Genomic DNA, 25,156 nt, shown 5'->3' with positions numbered 1-25,156 from the left:
TTTCTATGAAACTCCAGGTAGTGGTATTTCCTAGCACCTTTGTCATATAAAATCATCCTTACAGATGCAGGGGTATGGTTGGGGGAGGTACCTCAGCCGCTGGAGATATATGTATGAAAACTCTTTCTTATTCCTCCAGCCCCGTTCTTCCCTTAAGAGGAGTACTCTCTCCAAAACTGCCTAGTGTTATACCTCCACATAGATACAAAGGTGCTCTACATGTATCACTGGCACCCTTTGTATGCCTCATCTATGTGCATATATAATACTAAGCAGCCCCCTCCATAATATGCGGTGGTAGGAGGAGTTGTTGGTTAGTATAAGGCACCTGTGTAACGCTCCTCCGTATTGCAGTTTGGCAGTCTGCATGCTGAGGGTTGTGGTTCTACACCTGCCCTTGAATTCTCTATCAGTGGGTATGGCAGGCAGTGATTTTTTTATTTACTGAGTTGTCCCCTTAGGCCAGTGTCACATGGGCGGGCGCGCTCCCCAACATGTGATTTCCCCACGAATGTGAAGCGTTTATATATATCAAAACTGAATCACTTTGGTGAATTGGCGCTCCTCTGCCCCAGATTACCGGGTGTCTCCCATTGTTTTCAGCGGGAGACCTCGCCTTGCGCGTGCCTGGCATGTGGTGTGCTGCTGCCGCCTGCCCCATTGACAGCAATGGGCGATGCGATGCCCAAAAATAGGATGTGTCGCGATGTTTCCTGCATTGTCCTTGATGACAACATCGCTCGTGTGTGCGACCGCATTCATAAGAATGGGGCTCATATTCATGTGTCTCACAACGCACAAATCTCACACAACTTCACACATGCGAGCACAATACGGAGCTGTGCATCCCGCCACACATCGCGTCTCAGCCATATGAATTCCCCGAGCCTCGCATCACTTTGGGGATCCTCCGTTATGGCTGTCAGCGAGGACCGCGGAGGGTCTCCTATTGTTCTCAATGGAATACCTCGCATCGCGTGCACATGGTGCGCTGCTGCCAACTGGTGCATTAAAAACAATGGGCGCTGCCATGGCACACCCAATGACTGGACGTGCCGTGACTGGTTTCTTGCATTGCATCGCGGTGTGAAGCAGAAAAACATCATTCATGTGAATGGGGTTCATATTTGTGCAATATGTCAGCTTCCCAAAACCCACAACTCTCGCACGATTTTCCTGGCCACGTGCAGCCGGGCTTACTGCAATTTGTGAGGGAAAACCCCGCAGCGTGGCACGGCTCACCAGCCTGCCAAATTAACGGCCATGTGTAAGTATGCAAAAAAACTGATTGGGTGTGGGGTTTTTTTTAATATAAATCAAAAACATCGGCAGAAAGAGGCAGGAAATCATTGTATTTTGGTCCGTGGATGCCCTGCCCATTCGCAGACCGCCATACGTGTGAACGAGCCCTTCAGCGCACGCACACAAAATGTATTCTTTACCATTTATTCACATAAGCAATTTTTCCCCTCAGCGTTGGGGCGGATTTATAAAATTGCGCTGCGTTCTATAGTTGTGTTTGTTTGGAACGCCTCGCCCGTTGCTTACAATGTGACCTTGAACGCCATCACATGGCCCTCACATACCGCGCCGCCTAGGTGAGGTTTCCCATTGACGTCAGTGGCAACCACCTGCGATCCCCTCACCGCCAGAATCCAACTTCACAGCAGCCATGCGATTCCTAATCAAAAACGCTTTGAATCGCCTTGAAAATTGCACAACAATGAACGCCATATCAGGCCAAGCCTCTCAGCCGGTGCGGCGCTCCATGGAAACCGAACAAACCACGTGTGAGGCGGCCCGCAGGGGTAGGTGGCCTGCAGATCAGGCGCCAAGGCCGGCTGGGAGGTGAGAAGCGCCGCGTCTGCACTGACATCAGCCTGACGGGTCTCCGCCCACACTGCGTCCTTCCGCCGCGCTGCTCTCTGGGAGTTGTAGTTTTTGCTCTGCCCCGTATACATTGGGGCGGACGAGTTAAAGAGCGCAGAGACTCACATGATAGGCGGAGTGCCGCTGCCCGTCCCCAGTGTATATAGGGGCGCCTGCGGGCAGGAGAGGCGCTGGGCTCCGGCTGTTATGTCGGCGGGATGGGGAGTTTTGATTACTTATTCAAGGTGCTTGTTGTGGGGGATTCTGCAGTTGGGAAAACTTCACTGTTAAATAGGTACGTCCATGACGTGTTTGGCAAGGAGTACAAAATGACAATGGGAGGTGAGTGTTGTGGCTCCTCTCTATGGAAATAAAGGTGTTGGGCACTTTCCTGCCCCCTCTGCAGCAATGTACCCCTGGGTGGTGCTGTTCCCCCTCAGCAGTGGTGGGTAACATCCCCAAATGCCCCCCCCCCCCCCCTGTACCTTCTGTGCAGACGGCTTATCACCCTGTTTTTCTGCATCTTTGCGCCTTCAACCCCTTTGCAGTACCTTACGGTATATTCGCACAGTGGTTTAAGGGTGCATTCACACGTTACAGAAATGCAATTTTTGGGGGGGTTTATTTCTGTAGTAGAAACGTTTACTTTCAAAGTGAATGGCATTAAAGCAAATTCTGTTCACATATAGAGGAAGACCTCACTACAGATATTTTTTTGGACCTTTTGGTTTTGCCACAGAAATTCCTCAGTGTTTCCGCAGTGTGCGATCGCACCCTAAACCGGGTGTCCTGCAATTCTTTACAAGCTAAATCCACATTTTACATGTTTTGCCCTTTTTATAAGCCGCCTCAGTACTGCAACACACAACCATGGTGAAACCTCATTTACCCAGGTGTGACTGGCCAAAGGCTTCGCCCCTCCCTCAGGGTCTGTAGGTGCCGCATGGGTCGGCTTTCAGCATTTATAAACTATGTAAAGCTGCTACAGATTCTAGCATTGTACCCCCATATCAGATGGGTGGGAGCGGGCTTCAATTTGGTTGCATCCTGTAGGGGTGGGGGTTGGACAGGGCAGTCCACGTGTGTGTTTGTTTTCTTTTAACCCCATTGAAATAAAAGGGGGGACAAATGATCCGAAAACGGAGCAGAGACAGAAATCCTGAACTTGGCCCTAAAACAACCTTGAACGACAAGTAACCGATTAGAGAGATAGAGATATATATATATATATATATCTATATAATATATTTATTTTTTTCTGCAATCGAACGCAGCAATTATCGTTCAAATCCGTTTGTTTAAACAAACTCAGAGTGATAATTGTTACGTGTAAATGAGCCTTAATGCAGGTGTAAAAGTAATCTTATATTGTGGGAACACTCTCCCTAAGGAACAATGCAGAAGATGGATGTGGCAGCACATTGCTATACGGAAACAATATATTATGGAAAAGCAGGAAAATGCAGCTCACCAACCACCTCTAAACCAAACAGCCAGAGCACAGACCTGTACCAGAAATGTAGTAGAAAAAGTTCAGAAAACTAGTTTAAAAACAACCTTTATTGGGAAATACTTAATAGTTTGGGTATAGGAAAGGTGACCAGAGAAACTAGAATATATTTTTGATTCTTGACATGTATAATTTGTCTTCTAGTGGATTTTGCCCTGAAGGTCGTCCAGTGGTCGGATACAGAGCTGGTCAGGCTTCAGTTATGGGATATTGCCGGTAAGCTGCTTGTGTTCTGCCATATCACACATCTCTTTCCTATATTGATGCTTTGCAACAATGTTTCAGTGTAGCGAAAATGTATCCTTGTAGAGATCAGGCTGTTTAGCTCACAGAGCATTGCCCAGACTGCGTACAGTTGCATCTGTTTCACATGAGGCATACTGGGGAGTGCGGGGGGCCAGATGGGGTGAACTTCTGTGCGCAGGGTTTGCATGGAAATTACGTGACATTTACAGTAGCAGTAAAGTGGATGAGATTTTGGAAACCTCTTCCACAAGCTGTGGAAATAATCTGCACAAAGCTATGCGTAAATTGATAATTTTATCACCGTTTCTGCTGCGAAATTCACCTCTTCCCAATGAGGGGGTGAATTCCACACAGAAATGCGCAATAAAGCCAGCTTCAAAATCTGCACCATATGGTATGGGTTTGGAGCCAGGCTTTTCCGTTGCTGATCTGCAGCAGAATTCCCGCTGCATACACCCTGCTGCAAATCAGCCCCATGTAAACCTAAACTTAATTCACATTTCGTTCGAAACCTCGGTCACTGAAGCTGCACTGTTTCGGGAAGCCTCGCTATTTCATCCTGTAAACTCCAACAAAATTTCAGACTGTTGGCTGGAAATTAAATGGAGCCCATTGTAGCCAATGGGGGTCTGGGCAGTGCCGTTTGGTTCTGTCCTAAGACCAAATACAGAGCTAAACTATACTTGTCTGAAAGCTGCCTGCTGGGGATCGAGGTTTGTGCTTTTAGGGCCAACCCTTAAATGGACATGGCCACTGTATGAAAGTATGTTTGTAGATGAAGTTTTAGGGCAGATCACAGGCGTGCTTGCACACGCAATACCAGAGAATAGAACCTATTGACTTCAATCAGTTTGTTTATTTTATTGCATGCATTCTCCATGGGGACAAAGAACACAGCATTCTGTATTTTAAGCCCCATCAATCTATTCAATAGATTGCACAATTTTGCTAGAAAAGGAACACATCTGGAACTAAATTTCCCTTTAAATCGGGGTGTGGCTGTGTCCTGCGACTATGTGTAAAGGCCCTGCAAGCACAAAGTACAGTAATATGTGCAAAAAATGCACGCAAAAAGCGTCATTCTCTGCGCAAATACACTGTACTACGTGTGCGTTTTTGCGGATACGACTTCATGAGTCCGGCCTACGACTGCATTCACGTGTGGCCCGTTTTCTGCAGTGGTAAAATCGCCAGGTGCAGATCGGCAGCAGACTTCATCTCTACGTTCAAAATCCACCGCAGAAAATATGTTGCGTGTTTGTGTGTGAATCCTCACCAAAATCCACCATGTGTGGACATCCCCTAAATGTCACTTTGGAAGGACGTTTAACAAGCCATAGTCATGTCAGAAGTGTTGATTGCTGGGGTCTATGTGCCAAGACCCCGGATTGCTGACATGAAGCTGCAGAGGTGGTCACCTGACTGCTGTCTGTGCTTGCTAGCTCGTAAACACTATATGTGGGTGAACTCACATCAGCACCTCTGTTGCTGCAGTTTAAGTGATTGGTGGGGGTCTTGATACTCAAACCGCTCCAATCAGAACTTCTGACATCTCAGAAATCTTTTACAGCTCCACTTCAACCATTTACATTGTCCCAGGTGTTCCCAGGTATTAACAACACAGGTGTCATTCATACCATAGGCTTGCAATCATGTCATCTGATGGTGGCGCTCTTATTCTAGGGACCCTCTTGTTACTTTTGTAATGGGGGATATTTTCTCAGCTAAATATAAGCACAAGTTCTACTTCCTCAAATATAGTACAATTTTCATATTGCGCAAAGCAGAACAAGAAAAATATCTGGATTCATGACTTCCTTGGTCTTTTCTGACTGCTTGGAATGATTTTCAATGAAAACAAGAAAAATGCTATGATTTTCGCTGTTAAACATGATTGTCTGGATTGGACTGATTGGATTTTTCCAGTCTGTTTTCCCCACTGGATGGTGTCATAGTTGTCTGGCAGCTGCTGATTCCATCCCGTTCCATAGGAGTTAGGGCCTTGTTACACGGGATGTCATGTTGGGCGCAGATGCCCAACAAGTTGCCCCAGCAATAATCGTTATTGTGTTTTTACACAGGAATGATCATCGCTCAATGAATGGAATCGTGCCTGTCTGACACTATTCACAGTAAGCAGGTAGTCAATCATAAGTAATACTGCCTGTTTACACGGCCGATCCGTCGCTCAGTTTACTGCATGCACAAACTGACCAACAAACAGTAAACTAACGAGTTCTCGTTATTGCTGAGTGTAAGTGAATGCCCCGACTGAATGACAAATGGTTCAGATTCCCGCTGGATGCAGGTATCTGAACTATTTAAGGGTCCTAAATGGTGCCTGTCAACTTGTTGCAATGGAAGAGTGGTTTGAAGTTTCCATTGTTGTCAGTGATTGGCTGTAGGGGGGGTCACACGTCAAGGCAACACAATATAGCTGTAGCTGGGTTCAACGCACTCTGTTCAGGATCAGCATCATTATAGTTTTTGGTTTTTTTAAGCTCTATTCTGGTGTCCAAGGATTGACTGACCACTTTAGAAAGCCAACATAAATCAAATGTAGTTCTTGCTACTCTTCCAGAAAATCTGCACTCCTTGCCACCATCATACATTGTAATATTCCATAAGTGTCAATCTGATCCAGGTGACAGGCAGATCTTTAAAAGCCAGCTTCTTCCCCAGTGAAACCTGGGTTATGCTCTGCAGGTGTGCCGCTCACAGCTTGATTGTGCCTTTATCTTATATTTTTTTTCCACTACCTGGGGCTGCCTTCATATTGTGCATTGTATGAACCCCATTCTTTTTAATTGGTTAAATCACATTAGGGGTGTTTTCCTGCACCACAATGCTATGCGGGAAACTCATCACAGCGTGTCATATCTTTCTGCAATATCACCCATCGTTTCCAATGGGGCTGGCGGCGGCTGTGTTTTTTTTTTTTTTTCCCCATAAAAACTTGTACAGCAGTGCAAATTGTGTGTTTTCAATGAAGAAATGCATCACTGATGCATGAAAATCACAGACAAAACAAGTGCGATATAGGTCAGTTTCTCAGCCCTATATCTCACTCGCCAGTGTAAAATACTGCTTGAGGATGTTTTGTGGATCTTTTTTTTTTTTTTTGTCAGGATTTCACCTCTAAAGTGAGGGGTTGAAATTTGTATCCAGATTTTGATGTGGATCTACAGCAAAATCTGCAGCACAAAATCCACTACATAGTAACATGCTTAAATTGTGCATGCTGAGGAAGGGTATATAGAAGTCACTATCTTATTTGGGAGTACAGGGCGATGAAGTGGCTGTTGGGGCTCCTGATAACTGTATGATCAGCCACTTACAGTGCCTATTATTCCACGATGCAAGATTACTGAAGTAGAATTTTGATTCCATATCCCATATGGCAGAAAGAATGTATATACCTTTCATAACTGCGTTATAAATGATCCAAATGCCACAATGAATCTGAACAAAGGCATGAAGAGAAGTATATTGTTCCTGAGTTTGTAAAGGGAAGTGATTTATACATTTCCTGTTCTTGCATTCTTGTGATTTCTATAACTTTTTCATAAATGATGCTGGTTTCACGTTGGTGGAGAGATGTATACTGGTGCAGCAAACGCACCGAAATCTGCATGAAAATTTAATTCCTACCTAAATAGCAAATTTACATGTAGGGCCTGTTCACACATCTAGCTCAGTTTTGGATATCTGTTTCTCCGTTCCATTTTTGAATCAGAGAAATGGAAGTAAAAATGAAACAAAGTGTTCGTTTTTTTTCCCCATGCGTAAACTATAGACGTAAATTCGAACGTCTATTCAGTTGGTGGCAGTTCAACATCAGAATAGAAAACCAACACTTCAAAACTTCAAGAGTGTGGTTTGTTTTTTTTCTTGTTTTTTTTTTTCCGTTTGTCTTTTTTTTGAGTTATGCTGGTCCTTTATTGGTGGATTCTCCAGGTTCCTGTCCGGAGGGAGGCGGGCTCTCACTGCTGCTGTCATGGGCTCATAGAAAACGGACTGCAGTAAGTAATCTTCAGGTTTTTTTCCTCTAAACAAATTGAAATCAGTGGGGAAAACCTGATCAGTTCATCACAATGGCCAATTATATCATATATTACTGCCTAGGATGACAAATCGGTTTCATCAATCATTGCTAGTCACTAGTTTTACAGTATTTTTCAAGCATGTTGACTCATACATGTTTATCTCTTCTTGTTAACAGGTCAGGAGCGCTTTACTTCTATGACCCGACTCTACTATAAACAGGCTTCTGCTTGTATAGTCATGTTTGACCTCACTTGTGCCGACTCGTTCAGAAATTGTCAAATGTGGAAAAATGACCTGGACAGTAAGGCGACCCTACCAAATGGTGATCTAGTGCCATGTATACTATTGGCCAACAAGGTGAATGGCTGTACAATAATGTGTGTTTAGCTGGCTACTAATTGTTTGAAGGGGCAACAAGTACACTTGTAGACAGAAACGGCATCACTATTGTTAGGTGTCAAAAAGTAGAAAAACACACATTGCATGAAGAAAAATGCCGATAAATATTTGTTTGAAAGTTTAATGCATGGTTCTTCACAAAATAACCAGAACTCGAGTCCAGAAATGTGTTTTTGACCAGCAAGTTAAAAAATTTTTGAAAAGTGACCCCTTGTAACTATGAATTACAAACTTTGAAAACTGAGCTTACCTCCACACCTTGTATATCTATTGATGGCAGGCTTGCAGAATGTACTACGTATTTGTTTAGTCATGACTGTAGATTACGGTAGGCAAAATTCATATATGTGGTCCCTCAACATGCAAGATTAATTGGTTCTAAGTTGACCATTGTGTATGGAAACAATCAGGCTGCTTTCACACGGCCAAGCAAATTGCACGGATTTGTGAGTTGCGAGACGCACTAATATGAATCCCATTCTTTTGAATGGAGTCAGATGGGTTTCCTTTTTTTTTTTGTGGCATATTCTAACTTTTTAAGCTCCTCGGAACGTATCGTTTTCAATGGAACTGTAAAACGCATCGCACAGCGTATGATGTGCAATGTGAGGTTTCCCATTGAAGGTAATGGGGAAACGCTTGCCTATCTGCCACGGCCACTGAAAATCACATCAGAGAATCAGTACCTTACTGCAGTGATGGCAGACATCTTTGACATGAAAATGCCTTGCATCCACGGTTACCTCACATGTTCACAAGCGCAGTATTGGGCTGAGTTTCAGGACTCTATATCGCATCCACCCGAGTGTAGGAAGCCTACCTCTATGCAAATCTGCTAATTGATTCTAAGGCCCCAAAATGTCAACCAAAAGGTAAGATTAAATGAAATTAAAGGGGTTGTCCCGCGCCGAAACGTTTTTTTTTTTATTCAATAGGCCCCCCGTTCGGCGCGAGACAAACCCAATGCATGTGTTAAAAAAAAAAAAGTTTAGTACTTACCCGAATCCCCGCGCTGCGGCGACTTCTTCCTTACCTTACTAAGATGTCCGCCGGGATCTTCACCCACGATGCACCGCGGGTCTTCTCCCATGGTGCACCATGGGCTCTGTGCGGTCCATTGCCGATTCCAGCCTCCTGATTGGCTGGAATCGGCACACGTGGCGGGGCGGAGCTACGCGATGACGCGTAGAAGGGGCGGAGCCAGAACACCGCTCATGCCGTGACCCAAGAGAAGGGAGAAGACCCTTCTGCCCAAGCACGTCTAATCGGGAGATTAGACGCTGAAATTAGACGGCACCATGGAGACGGGGGCGCCAGCAACGGAGCAGGTAAGTGAATAACTTCTGTATGGCTCATATTTAATGCACGATGTATATTACAAAGTGCATTAATATGGCCATACAGAAGTGCTTAACCCCACTTGCTTTCTCGGGACAACCCCTTTAAGCAGTTTTGTTTTTTGTTTTTTTCTAGGAGTAGAACTATTGATAACCTAATAAGTCACTAGTAGTAGATTGGCAGAAGTCTGCCGTATGGAATCTCTGGCGATCAGCTGCTGAGCAGCCACTACTGTTGAAACACTGTCCAGTGGCCCAGTTTGGCAGTGCAGCTCTCTTCCATTCATTTCAATGGGTGAGAGCTGCAATACCAAACCAGTCCACTGCATTACAGATGGCCCTATGACTGTCCTTTGGCAAAAAGTCTGCTGATAAGGTTGCAATCTGCTTTTGGTGAAGATAGTTCACTTATAGTTGCTTTATTTGCACTTGTTATCTACTTGGGCCCAATGTCCACAGTTGGATCGGATTCTGCATGCGGGAGCCTGCAGCAGAATCCAACCATGCCACGGCTGAGGATACTGCGTTACCTGTCCCGGTCTTCTATTTCCTGGTCTGCAGAAGCATGCGTAAGTGCAGGCCGGCGTGCATGTGCAGACTTTTTTCTGAACTTCTGCTTTCCCGCAGAATCTGTGGCTCTGTCCGCAATTCAATTGACTTCAATGGAAGCTGTCCATGCGAGATCCGCACTGAAATGGAACATGCTGCGATTTGTTTACCAGAGCATAAGGTCTGCAAATCAAATCTGCATGCTTTATTTCATTTTCAGACGCCCATGTTTTCCTATGGGTGGCTTGATTTGCGGATCTTCACCCGCAGGGATTCTGCAAATCAAACCCACCTGTGGACATTGGGCTTTAAAGGGATTTTCCCAGGAAGAAAAACAAGTCCTTACATATAATGCCCCATTTAGACGAAACAACTATTGTTTAAACAAGCAAAACTGAACGCTCATCATTGTTCAGTTTAATTCGGACAGACAACTGAACGACAATCGTGAGGTTCTCACTTGATGTTTAGTTTCAGCCAGAATAAAAATCATCGTTCCCTTGTGCTCTTCATGCAGTTTAAACACTGGTCGTAAGTGCATGCACCTCAGAAATACGGGGCTTTTCCCAAGTGCTCCTCACCGATCTGGACTGTGTGCTGAGAATATTGTATCCTGAGGCCATTGGAACTCCAGGAATCGCTGTATAACATAATTGTCTACATTTACAAGAGCTTGTGCTTTAAAAAGAATTGAATTAGTACTTTTAAAACTACAATTCTAGGCTTTTATGATGCCAGATAGTCTAGTGTAAATCCTCGTTATGTCGGGAGGTACTGCATACATCTTCGGCAGTAAAAGTGTTAAGTAGCAATAAAATTCAACATGAATTAGCTTAAATTTACAATGCCTATTGGACTACACATAACTCATAAGGAAAAGGCCCAGCAAATATGTGCTTTATACTGTGGGTACATGGACCACTACTAAGATACAAATCTCACATTAAAGCCAAAACTAGATGCAAATGTATATACTCAAGACCTAATTCCCCTGACTTCCCGCTATGTGCAGGAGGTGTTGTACCTTCCCTGTTATATAACTACCTATGTCCAACAGGCGCAGTAAGCTTGTTTCCCCCCCCCCTATGCATGTTAGTCCAATGGGCATCTATCTGAACCACCTTCTCTGTGTGGGGATTGATGGGCGGTATAATAGAGCTGACTGCTGTAGTTTTGTCTCGTGCGAGGCTAGTTTCACACGGGCAAGCGTGATATCGGACTGTCAAACTCTGCCTTATATCGGGCACAGGCAATGTACCGGCAGATGCAAGGTGTTCTGTGTCAAAAACTCAGCCTATCACTTCAGTACAGTTGCCAGAGGATCGGTAACTGTTTCTCATTGTTTTTAATGGAAAACCTTGCATCGCGCTCGCGATGTTTTCTGGCTCCGTTGAAAACAAGGGAAAGTTCAAACCTAGGATATGCCGCATTTTGGTTTTTTTTTTCCCCACACCATGCTATGGGGGTAAAAAAAAAAATCTCTCAGGTATATGACCCCATTCAAAAGATTTTCTCAGCTGGGTGATGGTAGCCTTAAAGACCAATTCCTCCAGTTTTAACCGCCAGGAATGGAGAAACCTCAGATCCTGGCAGTTAAACCCCTTATACGCCACAATTTGCAATGACTGGGGCTCTTTCTGTCACCTATCGGCTTTTGGACTGTATTTATGGGACAGCCAGTGGAGAGGTTGCTGCCTGGCTATGTCCCCTCTGAATTCATGATGGATTGGAGGATTGTAAGTTTTGGATAGAGGATCGCAGAAAAGGATGTTGCAATAAACAAGGTGGGACATGAAAGCATGAACTAGTGCTTGTGGGGAGTTGAGGAACGGTTGTATCCAAGATATGTTTGCGTTGAAGGCAGTGAGGGCTTGAGGGGCTGGGCAGAATCAGCGGATTACCCCATGACCATAGACTTGTGAGACTGGGGAAAGTATACGAGGGACTGCTGATAAGTCTTTGGCTTTATCCAGAAAGAAGCGAGATAGGAAGAAGAAAGTTTACATTTATTCCACATACTCTCCACTGATGTCAACACACTTCTTACATCAGTATTCCAAGTTCTGTAAGCCTTGCAAAAAGGAGGATTGCGGTTGTGCCTCAAATCAGTCATCCGTAGCAGCCATGGCATCAGAAATGGTGTGAAATTTGGTACCCTTGAGGTGTTTTTTCAGGTTTGGAAACAGATGATAGTCGGAGGGAGCTAGATCTGGTGAATAAGGTGGGTGGTCAACCAGCTGGAAGCCTAGCTCCACCAGTTTTGCCGCTTGTGCAGTGTGAGCGGAGGAATTGTCTTGCAGGAACAAGATTCCTTTGGACAGCTTGCCGCACCTTTTGGCCTTCAGAGCTGCCTTCAATTGGTACAAAAGTTCAACGTATTACCTTGCATTGATGTTGGAAGCATTTTTAAGGTAATCCACAAGCAGCATGCCCTCCTTATCCCAGAACACAGACGCCATCACCTTAGTGGCTGATTTTTGCACCCTGAACTTCTTTGGGCGAGGAGAACCACTGTGCCTCCACTCTTTTGACTGCTCCTTGGTTTTAGGGTCATACAAATAAATTCAGGTCTCATCCATAGTGACCAGTCGATCCAGGAAGTTCTTATCAGTCCGGAAACGCTGACAAATGGACCGGGAAGTTCGCATGCTTTTCTGATCTGTTGTCAAACATTTGGGGACCCACTTTGCAGATAGCTTCTTCATGTTCAAATGTTCATGGATAATGATACAAACACGTTCACGAGAAATCCCCATGGTGTCTGCTATTCCTTTAGCTGAAATTTGCCGATTTCTACAGTATGAGGTTGTGCACAGCATCGACGATCTCCGGAACAACCTCCTCTCTGGGTCGTCCAGGACGTTCCTCATCATTGGTGCTGAAGTGGCCGGCTTTAAATTTGGCAACCCAGTTCTTAACTGTAGAATATGAAGGGCATTGATCCCCCAATGTCTGCGACATATCACCATGAGTATCCTTCGTGGGCTTTCCTTGCAGAAACAAGAATTTTATCACTCCTCTGCTCTCATTTGCTGTGACTATCGCCTTAGACTCTGCCATTTTGTTTTCCCGCGTGCCTAGATCACTGTTGCCATAAGCTACAAGCACAAAATTTTGAAAACATATATAAGACACATAAGACTTTCATGTGATGTAACATTCGTTACCATAGAAACAAAAAGGGAACACAAAGCCAAAGACTTATCAGCAGCCCCTCGTATAGCTGTTAACTGTGATTGAAAAGCCTGGTGGGGGATTCGGTAAGATGGTAAGTTCAATTTTCTCCATGTTGAATCTTGGGGCTTGTTGTGTAATACTCAGTGAATAGAATCCAATAGGTTTGTTCACATGTGCGCATTTTATTTTGATGCAAGATATGCACCTCAACAGACCAGCACAAATGTGCAGTGACTACACAGGAAACCTACATATTTGCACAGCAAATCAATGGGCTCTTCATATTTTATTTGCACACGTAAATGCTACTTACTCATTTATATGCACAGGAACGGCTAAAATACGCAGGCAATTGTGATTTTCGTTGATGTGATAGGGACCCGTGAATCCGGCCCCCATATCGCACTCGACATCCATGTGAAAGCCCCCTGGATGTGGGGTGTTTTTCATATGGAAATGGCCTTGCATCACTGTTGGGTATGAAGGGAATCCCCCTGCGGTAGAGTGTGGAGTTCTCTCACTGCTTTCAATGGGAGATCTTGTAGCTAGATAGAACATGCCGTGATTTGTTTCTTGCATGGCATTGTGGTGTTATGCAGAAAAAAATCGCTTGTGTATGACCCCATTGAAAAGAATATTTGTGCATCTCACACAATTTTCTCAGCTGTGTGAAGCTGGTCTAGGAGTCCAAACTATTAAAATATCAAAATGGTATCTTGCACAGTGTATTAGGATTAAAAAATATATATAATATACTGGTCATTAAGGGGTTAGAGACCAGATCATGTATATCGCAACATTCTAACTTTTTTTTTCCTTCATGTTTTTATGGAAACTAAAGATACTGTTTGTTTTTTCCTTCAGTGTGACCTCTCACCATGGGTAGTGACCAAAGAGCAGATCGACAAATTCAGTAAGGAAAATAATTTCATTGGTTGGACAGAGATCTCAGTTAAGGAAAATAAAAACATCAATGAATCCATGAGGTGAGCCACTCTGCAGTGTGTTATTAGCGTATGCACCCAATGTATAAAGCTCGCAGTATTGTAAACATCGGAATTGTATGCAAAGATACCCAAGTAATCATCATTTCAGGTCTAATCTTTGGAAACTCCCAATATCAAAAACACAGGGGGCTGCAGATTCTTCAGTATTTTCTCTGCACGGAGCTTAAAGGGGTATTCCCGTTAGTGGAGGAATTTACAAGTGTTCACCCGTCCACTTGATGGATGAAAACTGATAGCGGTGGAGGTCCCACTGCTGGGACCCCAACCGCTCCGGAAAACGTGGGGCACTTGTCCTCCCTACTTCGCAGTGTGCTGCTCATCGCACTTGTGTAGCGGCGCCTCCTCTCATTTCAATGGGGCAGACAGCTGAGCCCCGTTTTCATCAGCCCAGTTTAAATGAATGTAGCTGTGATCACATGTGCCACCAGCAGCCCATTCGCTTCTGCTGCTGAATTACACAGCGTGGTCAGAGGCTGAACCGTCATATAGGGCTTAAAGGAGATGTCCCGAGGCAGCAAGTGGGTCTATACACTTCTGTATGGCCATAATAATGCACTTTGTAATGTACATTGTGCATTAATTATGAGCCATACAGAAGTTATAAAAAGTTTTATACTTACCTGCTCCGTTGCTAGCGTCCTCGTCTCCATGGAGCCGACTAATTTTTGGCCTCCGATGGCCAAATTAGCCGCGCTTGCGCAGTCCGGGTCTTCTGCAGTCTTCTATGGGGCTCCGTGTAGCTCCGTGTAGCTCCGCCCCGTCACGTGCCGATTCCAGCCAATCAGGAGGCTGGAATCGGCAGTGGACCGCACAGAAGAGCTGCGGTCCACGGAGGAAGAGGCCATCTTCAGCGGTGAGTAGAGAAGTCACCGGAGCGCGGGGATTAAGGTAAGCGCTCCGGTGAGCTTTCTTTACCTCCCTGCATCGGGGTTGTCTCGCGCCGAACGGGGGGGGGGTTGAAAAAAAAAAAAACCCGTTTCGGCGCGGGACAACCCCTTTAACTCCCACGGAAATAAATGTGAGTGCTGCCTTCTATTACACTTCTGCATAAGATTCCCCCTAGTGTTGGGGGTGGGAGTACCGGAAGTGTAATAGGAGGCCTCTGACACTTCCACCAAAGTGACAGCGGGCTGATCGTGGGACATCCCAAGTGGCGGGTTCCTGGTGATTAACTATTGATCACCTATACTCCAGATAGGGGATCAATAGAATTTGCCCGGAAAAGCCCCTTTTCACAGGTCAGTCATGAATTACTGTTAGAACGCTCTCACTCAATTTTTGCCCCGTTGCGTATAAAACGGGGCTGCAATCAGCCAACAAGCAAAAGCTCCATCAGCTGATCACATATCTTGTACACATAGAAAAATAGTCCTTCTCGGCAGCATATCACCTTGTGTAAACTGAGGGGTGGCAATAATTTAACCCCTTACTGATATTCACCGTACATGTATGTTCCATGGCGTTCGTATAGTGGGTTATGGTAAAACTAATCATTAACCTTCTTTGCATGGGCTTTCTGATTACACCATTGTGTAAGGCATTGTATCAAATACCCTTTTTTAATAAATTTTTCTTATTTTCTCTTAAAATCCTGTTAGAGTGCTAATTGAGAGAATGATGGAGACCAGAGAATCTGGCCATTCCTCTATCCAACCGCAGGGGGAATACATCAACATAAATGACATCTCTGTGCCCGGATCGGGCTGCTGCTGACATGATCACTCAGGACTAGACTGATCTACTACAGGAAGACATCTGCTAATTGGATCAAACCTACTTCTCAGAATCCGTGTTCCTCCTGAGAATACCGTTTGGATGTGGCCTTCTACTTGTACATTTGTTTCTCAGTATTGATCAGCTGCTTCCTTGCAGTTGGAATCTGGTGTTAATTTTCAGCCTTTTTTGTATTCCATATTTCAACCTTAATATGTGTATTGGATGAACTGAAAATGTGTTGGTTGTGTCGGAAGGCGTCTGCACTGTTATAGTCTGTATATATTTTGATATGTGTATATATTGCCAGGTTAGCAGTAGTCCTAAGAATTTAAGCTGTTCTGCCAGTGGATAGTACAAACATATCCCTAAAACCTCGTGTGCCTGACCTAAGGGATTGTCTCAGGTATCAGATTCAGTAGATCACTTTATTTTTATTTTTATTTTTTTTTTACTTAAGCTGAATAAACTTGGCTAGTAACTTTTATTCTGTTCTAACATCTTTATCCTCATTATGTTGATTTTTCTCTGCAGTAAGTTGGATATGTATATTGTGTAATAAGAGGGACTAGATCTATTACAATGATTTTAAAGTTGTATTTTTAAAAATAAAGATAGAATACAATATAAAGTGGTACATAATTGATAGAAAACTCTTATGGTTGTATGAATTATCTACTCAATGTCAGCAAGTAAAGATCTTGAAATTGAGGAACTCAAGGAAATTCTATCAGGAAGTAGCATACCTTTACATTGTACACTGAAGTCTCTTTATTTATGGGAAATGTCCTCTATGTACTGCAGTAGCATTCCATTCAATAGAAGGGGTTTTTTTTCCATATGGTATTGGAAGATGTAATCCAGAACGTAAGATTTAAAGTAATCTAGGTGTAGTAAAGACGCAGGATATGTCACTGGTTGGAAATACTCGTGGTCAGAGGTTGGATTATACAAATTCAAATTGCAAAAACATTTTAAGGGTCATATTCCCACATTCTGGAAAATGGTGCCGCTTGTCTGAAGCAGTGAAATCTGCTGTAAATCTGCATCAAAATCCAATTCAGTGGTGCGGATTTTGATGTGATTTACTATTGCAGTTTTCATGTGGAATTTGGGCAATTTGCACCACTTTCCGCTATATGGGAATGTACCACAAAATGTAGTTCAAATTATAGAAATGTGTATTGGTAATCTGCTACCAATCAAACTTTTCCATGGTTAATGATACTACCTTCCCTACTGAAAGCAGTCATGAGAAATGTGTCCTTGATGTGGGATTATACTTAAAGGGGTTGTCCCGCCACGCAGGGTAAAACTTATTTAAAAAAATGATGCTTCCCTTTCACTAAGCATCCTAACACACAGCATACAGGGGCTCAAACGGGCAGGCAGATCAGCTGGAATGTCTGTTTCTTACTTTGTAATCTTATGTTCAATGCAGCTTTCAAAGATGGCGCTGTTGTGCTGCCTTCCCACAATGCTCTGCGCTCCCCCACCCGCTCTGTGTGTGCGCTCCCAATGGCAGCAAGAGACATGAAAAAGCAGCGTTTCCTGACCTCTCTATCCCTGCTCACGACACGCCCACCTCTATTGAACTGATCTACAGTCTCTCCCTGCCCCCTCCAAGTCCCTCTACAGTACAACATGTTCTCCTGCTGTACAGTGTACTTAGTCATGGTTCAGGATAAAATCCTCAACCATGAGTTCAGTGTTAACAGCAGCTGTTCAGTACTGAACGGCCGCTGTGTAAAGTGAATGGAGAGGGGCAGGGGAGAGCGAGGATAGAAATCTACAGCGGCCCTGCTGTGAAACAAGGATACCTGCTCAACAGGTGCCATTAAATACACACTTGACCTGATTGAAATTTGGAGGCCAAGTCTACACCTTGAACTTCATGTTCCTGAAACCCTTACTGAGCCATTTTCACAGTGTTGCAGGACACACTATCCTTCTGAAAGAAACCACTGCCATAAGTGGAAAACCATTACTATGAAAGTGTGTGCTTGGGCTGCAACAATGTTTAGGCAGGTGATGTGTGTCAAAGTAACGTCTACTTGACTGCCAGGACCCAAGATTTTCTACAGTGTCACATTGCCTCCACTGCATTTCCCCATGTAAGCAATGCATCTGCCTGTCGTGATATGAAAGAAAATGTGATCAGACTAGGAACCTTCTTTTATTGCTACAGTTCTGATGCTCATATATGTTCATTGTCCGTGCTTTCAGTGGTAAGCCTGGACTCTCTGCCTTCTCTGTGCCTACATAACCCTATACATAGCCTGATGCATGTATGGGATTGAGTCAACAATGTGATGCAGCAGCCAAAAATGCAAACACATTTTTGTGATGTATTAAGAGAAGCATAGAGTCTAGATCACGTGAGATAATTATCCCCCGCTACTCCTACTTAGTCAGACCTCATCTGGAATTCTGTGGCCAGTTCTGGGCACCCCACTTTAAAAAAGACATAGACAAACTGCAGCAATATCAGAGAAGTTACCAAGATGGTGAGCGGTCTGCAAATCATGTCCTATGAGAAACGGTTAAAGGATCTGGGGATATTTAGCTTGCAAAAAAGAAGGCTGAGGGGAGACTTAATAGCAGTCTACACATATCTGAAGGGCTGTCACAGTGCAGAGGGATCAGCCCTATTCTCATGTGTACAAGGAAAGACTAGAAGCAATGGGATGAAACTGAAAGGGAGGAGACACAGATTAGATTTTAGAAAAAAAAAACAATTCTGACCAGTGAGGATGATCAATGAGTGGAACAAGTTAACACGGCAGGTGGTGAGTTCTCCTTCAATGGACGTGTTCAAATAAAGGCTGGACAAATATCTATCTGGGATGATTTAGTGATCCTGCACTGAGCAGGGGGTTGGACCCGATGACCCTGGAGGTCCCTTCCAACTCTATGCACTGTGGATCTGACACCACTGCCCACCCCTTCCTCCTCGTCTTACAGGTAGCATTAATTTTGTCAGCAATTTGTGATACATTAGCTCTTCTGTGAGATCAGACCAGTCGGACGAGCCTTTGTTCCCCACACACATCAGCGAGTCATGAACCCTCATGTCTGTTGCTGTTGACCTTCCTTGTACCACTTTTGATAAGTACTATCCACTGCATACTTGAAGTGCCCTGCAAGAACATAAAACTCAATTTTGGAGACATCCCTTACCCAGTAACCTAAGCATCACAATTTGGCCCTTTTCATAGTTGCCCAAATCCTTACACTTACTCATTTTTCCTGCTTCCAGACCATCAACTTCAAGAATTGTTTACTTCTTGCCTAATATATCCCACCCTTTGATAGATGCGCTCATCACATGATAATCCATGGTCCTCACTACATGCGTCAGTGGTTGTAATGTTGTGGCTGATCGGTGTATTATGCATGTCTAGTGGTTCACAATAATTTCCTGAATATGAACCTCTTGAAGTAAGCATCCTAGCAGAAGAACTTCAGACATAACTGACTCTGCTGCCCTCTGGTGTCTAGGACCGAATACGTTTTCCATTTTCCATTAATTAATGTACTTCTGAATTGTACTACTGAATTGTTTGTATGAGTTGGATGAAATTTGCGGTTTGAAGACTGGCTAAAGGAAATGCATGTGTGATTCCAAGGTAACTTGAGAAACTTCAAAGAAAATCAAGGTGCACTGAAGGGAGGACCAGTGTAAAGTAGAAGCAAATTTTATTAAGCAAGAGGCAATGCATTTCGGTGCTGGCCGTTTATACTTCCAACAAGATATTTATCTTTAAACTGTTTTATTGGTATTAGGTAATATAGTCATACAGCATATGGTGCAAAGATTTATCTTGTTACACACAAATACAATGCCTGTATATATTGAACACAGCACATCGGGTACCAACAAGATATTTAAAAGCCACGGCAATAGCAGGCAGGTGACATCACAAGATCATGTGACAACTATGGTGTAACATTGTACACAATGAACTGAACAGTCTCTTGGCGCATCTGGTGAACAGAACAACCGATACACATAAAAACAACGGCGTGTTGCATATATAGGAATATATATCAAAAGTATAAATAAATATAAATGATATCAGAGCTGGTAGGTCAAAGCCGATACAGAAACATGTTGCCTCTTGCCCAATAAAGATTTCCTTATATTTTACTCTAGTCCTCCCTTCAGCGCACTTGTTTTTTCTTTGAAGTTTCTGAAGGTCCGCACATGGAGTTTTTGACTGTCATGTGGTTGCTGGTTGCAACTGGAGTGCTTTGTGCATCTGTTCTGCCGCTACACAATCGTTGGGGGTATCATTATTCCAATTTCTGCAATTCAATTCCCAGTCATTGTTACAAGGCTTGTATAAAGAGTTTAACATTGACTTGCAGGAATGCTGCCTTGCAATAGATGGCGCTGCACAGGTATTGTTCCATTTCCCTTATTTCCAAATTCTACTTTACACTTATTGTCAAAAAAATCAAGCACCTAGACGTTGTCGGAATGGGGTAAAGCTTTCTCTGTGTGATTGTAACATTGAGGTGAGTAAGTGATTACAATATCAGAGCAAAAGCATCATTTATTGTGGAGAACTGACCCCTTGTAGGGAGGCTCTCGTAGCCTGTTATACCCCCTCTAGCTTGGATACAAGATGTAATTCAGATGGGCATGGAGGCTCTAGTACCCTGTTGTACCCCCTCTAGCTTGGATACAAGATGTGATTCAGATGGGCATGGAGGCTCTAGTACCCTGTTGTGCCACCTCTAGCTTGGATACAAGATGTGATACAGGTTGACATGGAGGCTCTAGTACCCTGTTTTACCGCCTCTAGCTTAGATACAGAATGTGATACAGGCAGGATTGGAGGCTCTAGTACCCTGTTATACCGCCTCTAGCTTGGATACAAGATGTGATACGGGTTGACATGGAGGCTCTAGTACCCTGTTGTACCACCTCTAGCTTAGATACAGAATGTGATACAGGCAGGATTGGAGGCTCTAGTACCCTGTTGTACCACCTCTAGCTTGGATGCAAGATGTGATATGGGTGGGCATGGAGGCTCTAGTATGCTGTTGGGCCACCTGTAGCTTGGATACAAGGTATGAGATGGGCAGACATGGAGGCTCTAGTACCATTGTACCGCCTCTAGCTTGGATGTAAGATGTGATGCGGATGGGCATGGAGGCTCTAGTAACCTGTTGGGCTGCCCCTAGCTTGGATGTAAGATATGATACAGACTGGTATAAACGCTCTAGTACCCTGTTGGGCCACCTCTAGCTTGGATACATGATGAGATACGGGTTGGCATGGAGGCTCTAGTACGCTGTTGGGCCGCCTCTAGCTTGGATACAAGATGTGATATGGCTGGGCTTGGAGGCTCTAGTATCCTGTTGGGCCGCCTCTAACGTGGATACAGGATGTAGTACAGACGGGCATGGAGGCATACAGGTTTGGTATGGTATCTTGCGGTATATCATTCTACATTTGCTGTAACTGAACTTCTAGATTATGCAAACTTGTAGGCTGTGTAAGTTAGCATCCGAATTAGTCCCATACATGTTCTATGGGCTATAAATCTGGCGACCGGGCAGCCATGGAAGTGTGACAATGTTGTGGAGTCATTCTTGTGACACCCTTGTGTGCGGCCGAACATTATCCTGCTGCCATGAGAGGCAACACATGTGGCTGCAGGATGTCCTGAATATATCTTTGTGCTGTCTTTGTCCTAGTCATATGCAATGGCTTCTTCCAGACTATCACACCATCAGTGGGGGCAGTGTGCTACTCCACAGGAAAGTCAGGATTAAGGCCCTCATCCCTAGTTCTCCAGACACAAATGCATCTGTCATCAGTGCCCATAGAAACCTGGATTTGTCGCTTAAGACAACCCGGTTCTACTCCAAGGCATTCCAGTTTCCTTGTTCACAATACCACTGCAAGTACAGGTGATGGTAACATAGTATGATAGGCTGAATGACGACAATGTCTATTCAGTTCAGCCTGTTTCACCCCCCCCCCCCTTCCTTTTTGATCCAGAGGAAGGCAAAAAACCTCAACGAAGCAGAAGCCAATTTAGCCCATTTGGGGGGAAAATTCCTTCCCAATTCCATAATGACAGTCAGAATAATCCTTGGAGCAACGTTTGAATTCCTACCTGACTCCAAGACCTGGAACAACAACCCCGCTGGTTAATTAATGTCTATATCCTGTAATATCAAAGTGCTGTAAAAAGATATCTAGTTTCCTCTTAAACTCCTCTATGGATTTTGCCATCACCACATCCTCAGGCAGAAAGTTTCACTGCTCTTACAGTAAAGAACCCCTTTCTATGTTGGTAATAAAAATCTTCATTCCTCTAGAGACCAGCCGCATGGGATTCACAGCGATCACCTGCTCACCCGGCCTAGGCATGTAGCGGGCTGGGTCTATGTCATAGAAGACTGGGCAAAAGCGGCCTAGCTGACTTCACTCCCATTGAAATCAATGGGAGCTCAAGCGGCTATTACACTTTCGTGCTTGTCCTGGGAGGTATAATAGCTGCTTTAGGTCCCATTGATTTCACTGGGAGTGAAGCCAGCTAGGCGAATTCCGGTCCCGTCTCTTATGACACATGTCCGGCCCGCTGCACTGACAGCTGGGCCAGGCAATCAAGTGATTGCTGGGAATCCTGTGCCAGAACAGCTCTGAAGTATCCCCAATGGACTCTATGAAATACTATCTTTATATCTTCTCTGTTGTTCTGTTTATGAAATGCCGAAATTCCACCAGAAGTCTGTCCTTTAACAAATCCCACTTAATCGTAGGAAATCAAGAATGGGAGTATGAAGACCAGTCTTGAGATGATAATTGAAGCATAAAGCTTTAGGTCAGTGTTTAGTAAAGATATAGGGCGGCAGTTGGGGAGTCTATCGGCTGATTTACCAAGTTTGGGAGGTGTTACAATAAAGAGAGTAAGCATTTCTTTTAAAAGAGAAGCCCTCTGCAATAGCATTGAACACTGAAGTAACAAATGGGGACAGAATAAAATGATATTTGTTATGCCTGGGTCTGGAGGGATTTCTGAAATTGTAAATGGTTGTAATAGCTGTGAAACTTGTTGCTTGGTAATATTTAGAAGTGAAATTTTGGCAAGAAAGTTTGATGACCCTTTGAAATGGTTGTGGGGTATGAGGGTCAAATGATAGGTTATTTAGATTAGCGTAAAAGGCAGCAAGGGTGCCTGTTAGGGCCTGAGGATATATAATGTGTTGATTATCATGGATATAAGAACTGGGGATCTTAGATCTGGTCAACTGAGTTTTGAATCACCTAGCTAACAGTGAACAGGCTTTCTTATCCTGCCAATAATATGACATTTTGAGTCTTCTAAGGGCTAAATCCAGTTTGTAGGAATAAGTTCGTATAGATAAGCTTGAAGGCAGGAGATGTCCTCAGCTCTAGAGGAGGAGGAAGAGGAAGAGGCCTTGTTCAGGAGTATGGAGAACGAAGGGTGATTAACTGTGTTTGGATTTGCAGTACTGAAAATTGTCATTCTTTTTTTCATGAGAAATGGTCTATATAAAGTGATCTCTCATGTATGCCTTATGAGCAGGCTTGGAATGGACCACTGGGGAACCAGTGAATCTCTGGTGGGTAAGAGAGAGACCTCCATGTCCACTCAAATGCTCTGCATTGTTGTACGCAAGCGGCCACCCCTGCAAACAACACACACAAGGGCTTTGGAGTCTGCTTGCAGCTGCCTGTAGGGCCCATTTCCTTCCCTCTTCGGGGGCCAGAGCTCCATAGCTACTTCTTCCTTCCATGCCGTAGTGCCGGAGCCTGAGGGTGTCACACTGCTCAAGCAGTGGCTCTACGGCATGCCAGGAAGAAATAGTACGGGAGTAGTAAGCCATTGCGTGTCTCAATAGATGTTTAAGACTGAGGAGGCAGCCCTGGGCCCCCGAAAAGGGAAGGAAATGGGCCCTACAGGCAGCTGCAAGCAGGCTTTACAAATCTCCTTGCCTAGTTGTCTGTCACTGAAGCAACATGACATCTTCACGTAACAGCAGCTCGCCGAGCAGATAGTAATAGTTGGCGAGCGGAGGGTGAAAAAGGATTGTAAAGGGACCACATATGTAATACATTATTAGGTATATCTATAGAGTAAATTAATTCTTGCATATACTGTATAAAAGTGTGATCTCTGAGTGTGTCTGCAAATGCATGTTGCTGTGTTTATTAGCTAAAGTGAAAACGAAAAAAGTTTGGTACGGTGTTAGCCAGTGGAGCAAAATGTGATTGTTCTCAGCCTTATAATGGCTAACAAAAATAGGTTGGAAAGCTCGCTGTAGCAGCATGTATTTTTGTTAGCCATTAAAAGGTATCATATCTACAAGATTATTTGGTTTCTCTTGCTGAGAACAATCACATTAAGCTAAAGTGTTCATGTGTATAAGAATCAGTGCTGCTCTGTATATACGGATATTAAAAAGAAGCGTGGAGCACTACCAGTAAGATTGTGTCGGTGAAGAAAAAAGCGGGTTTAAGGAATGCGATGGTACTATAAGTAGAGCAGGTACTGCTTACCAGATATCACATCACCTGAGTGGGTGTGAGTGAACAGGATGAGACTAAAAGAACTGGTGGTGATGACGCAAAAATATTAGCGTGAGAGAATTATTTAAAACAATGTGGTACAAAACTTCTCCTTTATTAAGTATAGTGTGTAGCCAGCATAAGAAAACACGTTTTAGGGGAAAAAACCCTTCATCAGTGTAGCTGATAAAACTATGCAGACTAAGTATTGCATAGTAAAAAGTAAGATTCAAGGGGAGGAGTAAACATGAAGAATGAAAGCTAGGTAAAAAAAAAATTGGAAAGAGGGAATAAAAGTGTAAATATAGTTATAAATATAATGCACATTAATATATGAGATATAGTTAATGAAAATGTATATATATACATTATAAAACATATAGTATATAAAAAGGACAAACATAAATGTTTGCGGAGAATGGTCAGTCATAGTTATAGTAAAAACTATACAAGAAAATGAATATAAGATATTGCACATTAACGCCTTCTCGCCCCATGACGTAAGGGTACGTCATGGGAGCGGGGTACTTCCCGCAAAATGACGTACCCATACGTCATAGGGATAGCGCGAGATCATAGCAGATCTCGCGCTATCCCGCAGTGGGAGATGGCTGTCACTAGCAGCCGGCGTCCCGCTGCGACAGCGGGGGGCATCGGAGATGCGCCCCCCCGCTGTTAACCCATTCCCTGCCGCGATCTAAGTAGATCGCCGCAGGGAAAGGGTTCACAGAGGGAGCACACTCCCTCT

At 44.0% G+C, this 25,156-nt stretch overlaps 1 protein-coding gene across 1 annotated transcript; it reads left to right on the top strand.

Moving 5' to 3' along the window:
• The first annotated feature begins 1,958 nt into the window (after window positions 1-1,958).
• RAB29 (RAB29, member RAS oncogene family) lies at window positions 1,959-16,479 on the top strand. Its single transcript, XM_066600182.1, has 5 exons — window positions 1,959-2,211; window positions 3,524-3,595; window positions 7,848-8,029; window positions 13,999-14,120; window positions 15,740-16,479. The coding sequence occupies exons 1-5, from the start codon at window positions 2,088-2,090 to the stop codon at window positions 15,852-15,854; spliced, it is 615 nt and encodes a 204-aa protein (XP_066456279.1). The 5' UTR covers window positions 1,959-2,087; the 3' UTR covers window positions 15,855-16,479.
• Window positions 16,480-25,156: the final 8,677 nt, after the last annotated feature.

This window comes from Eleutherodactylus coqui, chromosome 4 (genome assembly GCF_035609145.1).
Source record: "Eleutherodactylus coqui strain aEleCoq1 chromosome 4, aEleCoq1.hap1, whole genome shotgun sequence".
NCBI lineage: Eukaryota > Metazoa > Chordata > Amphibia > Anura > Eleutherodactylidae > Eleutherodactylus > Eleutherodactylus coqui.
This window is presented reverse-complemented; position numbering and strand designations above follow the sequence as displayed.

Bases quoted from the DNA above. Each gene is read 5' to 3' on its own strand.
- RAB29 (XM_066600182.1), top strand. From the start codon at position 2,088: ATGGGGAGTTTTGATTACTTATTCAAGGTGCTTGTTGTGGGGGATTCT. The intron at 2,212-3,523 runs GTGAGTGTTGTG...TTTGTCTTCTAG, and splicing joins GTACAAAATGACAATGGGAG to TGGATTTTGCCCTGAAGGTC. The intron at 3,596-7,847 runs GTAAGCTGCTTG...TCTTGTTAACAG, and splicing joins TCAGTTATGGGATATTGCCG to GTCAGGAGCGCTTTACTTCT.